This window comes from Alosa pseudoharengus, unplaced genomic scaffold (assembly GCF_046254945.1).
Source record: "Alosa pseudoharengus isolate Yale_2024_CS ecotype anadromous, Long Island Sound unplaced genomic scaffold, YU_APseudo_1.1 YU_APseudo_1.1_scf_1, whole genome shotgun sequence".
Lineage (NCBI taxonomy): Eukaryota > Metazoa > Chordata > Actinopteri > Clupeiformes > Clupeidae > Alosa > Alosa pseudoharengus.
This window is the reverse complement of record NW_027468564.1, coordinates 28,050,290-28,057,248: the sequence shown is the minus strand read 5'-3', so window position 1 is coordinate 28,057,248 and position 6,959 is coordinate 28,050,290. Positions and strand designations below refer to the sequence as shown.

At 37.8% G+C, this 6,959-nt stretch overlaps 1 protein-coding gene across 1 annotated transcript in view; it reads right to left on the bottom strand.

Moving 5' to 3' along the window:
- Positions 1-332: 332 nt before the first annotated feature.
- LOC143124420 (uncharacterized) overlaps positions 333-6,959 on the bottom strand; it is a 60,597-nt gene continuing 53,970 nt past the window's right edge. The window contains exons 17-18 of the mRNA XM_076285972.1: positions 2,557-2,603; positions 333-2,320 (exon numbers count right to left, since the gene is read on the bottom strand). Of these exons, the coding sequence (XP_076142087.1) occupies positions 1,791-2,320; positions 2,557-2,603 (577 nt within the window). The 3' untranslated portion in view covers positions 333-1,790. The remainder of the gene's footprint in view (positions 2,321-2,556; positions 2,604-6,959) is intronic.

Here is a 6,959-nt window from a genome sequence, read left to right as displayed (position 1 = left end):
AAGTCAGGTCAGATCAGTTCGTGTCACAGATATGGAGCGCAGAAAAGTCATTTTTCATCACTAAATAAAAAATGGCATTTATTTCCTTAAATCACACACCACATATTTCTGTAAATTGATCAGACCCAGAGTATCCCTCCGACATGGCAATTATATTGCCCAATTCAGGACAGTCAGCCCTACACAAACATGAAATGCATGTAGAGCTATGAGCTTGCTGTGGTGAGATACATGTCAAAATATAAGATTTTTTATAATACACTTTTTATATTTTAATTCTTTAAAAATAAAAATAAAATCAGTGCTAGTACTAATACATGAAATTATCTGGATAGCCTAGACTCTGCTGAATAACAAAATATATAATATGTGTGTGTGGCACTTACAATGGCCAGAATAAATCCTTATGAATAAAGGTAGTGAAAATGCCCTAAAACAGCTTAGGGTTCTAAGGGTTAACAAGCTTCTTAGAATATTCTACCATCAACATGAGTTTTCTGCCAGTGTTTGTTAAATGTGTTTTGTGTGTGTGTGTTTTACATTTTACATTATTTTCTCTTCTCATCTGTATGCTCTCCCTAAATGAATAAAAATAGCATAATCACAAAAAAATATTGAGATTATTCAAAAGGTTTCTGAAAGAAAACAGTTCTGAAAACTGGTAGAAATTGATATATGTAATCATTTTGTATATGCAAAAAATTCTCTACGGCAGACTGACTAAATGATGACCATTGATTGAAAAAAAAAAAAAAAACATAATACCAAAAAAAGAGAATATTCAAAAGGTTTCTAAAAGATAGAAAACTGGTAGAAACTGACTATGTGATGACCACTGTCATAATCCTCTGCTTAACGGAACAGAGATGTCAAATTACTTAACTGTTGAGGCAGTCAATAAAAAAGAACATAAGTGCTTAAAACATTGGTGTGAATACAGGTACGTATATATCTGAGAATTCCTAAAGCAGATAAAAGCTAAAGATAAACTGGTAAAAGCCAATATTTCTCAATATTTATACACAATATACACAATCTTTAGCCTGGAAGCCAGCCCTGAATTTAATCCCGCTCACAAAATTTGAGGTCAGGAAATTAGGTCTGGACTTGTTCCATTGAGAAGCTTCTATGCAGGGAACTGATTGTACTGATCGAAAATGGCCAACTCTGACAGAAGCTAGACATTAGATTGATTTTGAAAAAGAACATAAAACAGCAATTAAGCCATTTGTCGAGAAGAACAATGTTTTGGCCATTTTCCCTACAGGATTTTTACAAACATGTGCAGAAATACATGACGACCAATTACACCATGACGACCAAATTCCATGTCAAATCAGATTGTTGCTGCACCGTCTCAAATTTTGTTCAAACCTTGTTTATATCATCAATGGGTCCTAAATCCAAGGCCTGTGAAATATTTCTGTGCAAATCTTCTGTCTTCTTATCTTTTTCAGACCTTGAAATTCTTTAATTTTACAGCTTGAAAAACACATGCGATGTTTGGGCATTAATATCTTTCTAGGGTGGAAGACCAACTCATAAAAAGCATGTGTAAACAATTTAATGTCTGTGCTAAATTTCTCCTGGCTTTCAAAAGGGCCCTAGATTTCGGAATGTGCATTAAGTGTGATATCAAGCGATTAAAAAAAAAAACAATTTTAAAGTTTTAAATCAGAATCGGAACCATTTTCCTGGATTTTGTCTGATTTGACACGGAATGACTCATATATCTGTGTAATTCAATAGTGATCGTAGCACAACAAAGCATTTTAGGATTCACTATCTTGTCACTTAGTATGCTCTTTGAGTTGACACAGAGTAACACTCTTCGAAACCTCAAACGCTGGGTAGAGCGGTTCGACAAATGTCGTATGGAATGTGTGAAGGTGGGTCAGTGCTGCCGAGGAGATATTGTAGAAGGACAGGGTTCCACCTTTCCAGTCCAGGAACACTGCCAGTCGCCCAGAGGTGGAGCGAGGAGTTGAGATGGTTTCAGTGTTGTTATTGTGTTTGGCACTGAATAAGGTGATGAATCGCTCCAGACACCAGGACTTGTCATTGCATCCGATTTTACTGGTATCTTGTCCGTCCCTGCGAATACTCTTGTACGCAACACCAACTGCAGCTCCTCCACTCCAGTCCACTTCCCAGTAAGCTTTCCCGGTCAGGCCCTCAGTACAAAGGAACTGCTGACAGTGCTGGAATCGATCGGGGTGGTCTTGATATCTCTGGTTCTCCTTTTCCACGCTAACCTTTTGGTTCCTCCAACTTCGCTTTTTGTGGGCTGTTTTTGGGTCTAAAGTGATTTTGCAGGCATCTGAGAAAGTAATTGTCATTAGGGAGTCAATTTAAGTTTCTCATAACAGGTGTTGTGAGGTCAAGGACATTGAATAAAGTTTAAGATTAGTGATAATGTAAATATATATTTAAAAAAATATATATTATTATTTTGATTATCTGCCAAACAGCTAATAATAACCCAATGGCCCAAGGTCTGCAAAACCAATGTAGACCTATGTCAAAAACACAAACATGAATTGGACGATCACTTACATTTCCGTAGTCCTGACTTCAACCAGTACGCTGCTTCACTGTCAAAACTATAAGAGAAAAACAGAAAATATAGGCAAGGCCAGAGTTGTATTCATCTTTCGTAGTTTGGAATGGATGAATAGTGCCTTTTACCTTTTGTTTGTTTGTTTGTGAACACAGAAGGTTAATCTCTAAACTTAGGTCAGTCCAAGAAATGCTAAGATGTCATTTTACAAGCCCAGTTACAACCCTATAATTAATCTGGAGAATAAAACGGCCCTTTTTGGCAGATTTAGCGCCCCCTTGTGGTTTTCTGGACATCCTCAAGTATAATGAATTACTTTGCAGCCAATGACTACTCACTTTTATGGCAAGCCGATTGAGCATTTATTCAGATATCTTGATATCAGGCATAATTGTCATGTACATGCAAGCCATTTCTGTCCACTAGTTAACTAGTGAGCCATTTCTGTGTGAACTAGTTAACTAGTGACAGCCAAAATGCTCACTAGTTAACTAGTAAGGCCCAAATTCTCTCTAGTTAACTAGTTCATATGTTTCATATCTTACTAGTTAACTAGTAATGCTCAGCATGTTGTCAACTAGTTAACTAGTGAGCCATGTTTGTGCACACTAGTTAACTAGTGACAGCATAAATGCCCACTAGTTAACTAGTGAACACATATTAGCCTCACTAGTTAACTAGTGATAGCCAGAAATGTATTGGTGTCATCGTTTTGGGATGTTTCCCTCATGCAAGCATCATACACTGGTAGGCAAATGGAAAGAATATTGACATATTTAATTATGCCACAAGCTTTTGGCCACGTTATTCAAATTTGACTATACAATACTCTAGATAGTGTATTATAGTATGTGCTCTGTTTTTATGGAAGTTGCATAAATCCACATTGTTCTATTAAATGTAGTTTCATAATAGCCTTCCAATAGGTTGAATTGGAGCTTTGCTACCAACGTTATCAAGTGGTTTCAGTTTCTCTCTAGCATTGAATGAACGCTCACCACCATTTAATTGTATGCCTCTATGTTTGATGACACCAAATTAGCAAGTATTTCCTACAGAAACATTTGTTTTCTTTTTCTGTCGGTCCGCGGTTCCTTGATCAATTGCGCAGCAAATTATCAGATGAAGCCCCGGGAATAATTTCACTCCGCGGCTCTGGACCAGCAGTGTCCACGTTACGGCCGGTGCTGGTCCGCGTTGCCCATAGTTTAAGAAACGATGGACTTTGAAAGGCGACAGGAGTTGAGGACTTTGCAAATGAGCCTAACATCAGCATGTTCAAAGCAAGTAGGCTACAGGCACTTTGCGTGTCTTACCACATACAGTAGGTTACCTCACTTTATCAGTTGGCTTGAACTCTAAAAAAATATGCCTCGTGACTTATTGACCATGGGAAATGACGCGCACCTTGATTGTTGATATCACGGGCGGCGGCATGTTCGTTGTAACGTTTTTTGGTATGAATGAATTACAGTAATGACACGCCGTTGCATTGTCAACGTGAGACACTCATTCTCTTAATTTATTTCAATTTCCACAATACTATATTAGTCAGAGTCTGGACTAGCGTAACCTACTAGCTTAGCTCCCCCCACTTAGCTCTGCCTAATAATGAATTGGGCCTAAAGCAGGCAGGCACGCAGCTTTGCTGCTGGCGTTAACAGTTTGCATGCAGTGCATAGCGGGTTTTAAAACATGACTGCCAAAGTCTTAGTAGCCAGTTTAACATCCAATGACAGTCATTGTACTTTTCAAGAGTTAATAACATAGAGTTAATTAATATAACATTACAGTGAGCCGTTTGAGACCAAAATAAATAGACGGTCAATAGTAAAACGACTCTTCGCCGTCGACTAATTTTCATAGTCGATTAGGTCGACTAAGTCGCTAATCGCGGCAGCACTACTATTTTTATTTTTATAAAAATTTTTAGTAGCTATGCTAACTATGCTAATTAACATGTTAACAATGTTAACATGCTAACTATGCTAACCATGTTACTTAGCTAACTTAGCTAATCATTTTTAGCAGTTATGCTAACTAGCATGTTAGCAATGCTAATATGTTAACCATGCTAACTAGCTACAGTGGGTAGGAGTCATAGTTGATGACAGGTAACAGTTACAATAGACCTCTGAAGTTCGCCTACAAAAAAGCTGCCATCTTTGACATCCGGTATCTGGCGATTTTTCCTATGGGAAAATAACATGGGGATTTTGAATAATCGCACCTAAAGTCTCGTGGGGATGAAAAATGCAGACGTTTTCCTGAACACGCTTTTGTCCTCTGCCTTCGAGTAGATACTGTGATCTCCGGTAAGTGAAGGCGGCACACTTAGATTTTTGCTACCCCAGAGCTAACTTGCAATGCAATTTGCCATAGGTAGTTAGCTTCAATTAACAACCGGATCTCCTTATATGGGCAAAGATGGCCGTTTTGGATCTTTTTTGTAGGCGAACTTCAGAGGTCTATGGCTGAACAGTTAAAAAGTTCAGTAGTTTAAAGGGTTAAATTGTTTAACAGTGAAATATTGTAGTGAGGACTTTTATTTTGAAACAGTTTTTGGCAGAGGAAGCAGTTGAACAGGATGTGTAGTCTTAATAGGGCCAGTTTGTATGCTTAAAGCCTGAGACTGGCAGTTGAGATCCAGGTGGCCGGAACACCTGGCCTAGGATTCTAATTGCTGTGATGTCATAAAGGGCAATGTTAAGTCAATGGGGAAATTTAGACTAGTTTTTAATTAATAGTTTAAAAAGTATAAAAGTTACAAAGCTGAAAAATACATAGCACCCATGTCCTAGTTAAGACCTACGCGGCAATGTTTGAATGAAGTTTCTACGTTAAACGGTTGAAGCTGCATTAAATGCGTTAGAAGAAGAAGAAGAAGAAGCAGAAGAAAAAGCCTTGGAAGAACAGTACAGTGCATTTTCATGCACTGTAATCAGAAGAAAAAGCCTTGGAAGAACAGTACAGTGCATTTTCATGCATTGTAATAAGAAGAAGCCTTGGAAGAACAGTATAGTGCATTTTCATGCACTATAATAAGAAGAATTCGGATAACAGTAGAGTGCATTTTCATGCACTGTAATTAAGAAGAACAGCGATAATAGTCCATTGCATTTACATGCAATGCAATAAAATTTTGTGTACTATTTTATTGCCATTTCTTGTATTTGATGCCAGTGAAACACTCTTTCGGACACAGAATAAATACTTTCATGTTGCCTGTTAACCAAGGTAGCTATCTAACGTTAGCACAGTAAACGGAAAGTGAATGGGAACGGCTAGTTATGTTCACTAGCTAGGTAGCAGCTAAGGACTTTGGTTAAACTTGTATATTGTTGCAAACTAATCTGAAATAACACACATTCAGCAACCTTGTGAAAGTCTATTAGTCCTAGCAAAATTATGTTAGGTTTGGTTGTCAACTGTCTCTGGGTCTTGAAACTAGAGATAGATAGATAGATATACTTTATTGATCCTCATAGGAAATTCAAGAAGATCAAGTGAGCCGGTGACAGATCACAAACAAAGTTATTTTTCTCTTTCCAAATGATACCAAGATCCACGCACAGCCTGGTTAGGTGCAGGTAGATTGCAGGAACATACAGTACTTAAAGAGAGCTCAGACCATACCTGAGCAAACCTGAGGACGCTGTATGCAAAACGCGTGGTTCGCTCTGAATAAAATCAAGTAAACATCAACAGTGTGCGGTAGAACTATCTTTATTTTTCTCTTTATTTATTTCGTTGGATACAATTTCAATGTCGGATTGTTAGGAAGACATATAATGGGCTCGTAACTTACATTGCTGAATGTAGGGAAATTCTACAGATGAATCCAAGGTAATGCTTTTTCTATTCAACTTGTGAGATTTCAATAGGAATGAGGTGACAATGGGATTTTGAAGTTCTCTGTATTATTTATTATAGTGGATGGAATCCACTATCTTGAAATCTCCTGGCTTCTTATTACAACCTTTTCTTTTTAAAGGGGAACTTGGCAACTATTTCAACGTAATAAACCCGTTTAGAAATCATTTGGATGGTTAAATGACCTGTTCCGGTGAAAATGGTGACTTTTCCCGCTGCCCCTAGCGTCCCCAGGTGAAAACCAACCTTGCATCATTGAGACTGCCTACCCGGAAAGAGAAGTGAGAAACAAGAAACTCGTTTTAAATCGTGTTTCTTACCTTGTAACATCCACGTTGTCTGCCGAACTTATGCTAACCGTTTTGCTACCTTTTAAACAAATCCATGTGCTTTATCGTTACCTTTTTCCACAGTTTGAAATAGCATAATGTACAATTTCTCCAGCAGAGGGGGAAATCCTGCCAAGTTTCCCTTTAACTTTTCAAGAATGAATGCGACTCTAACCACTTAACGTACAGACATGTTG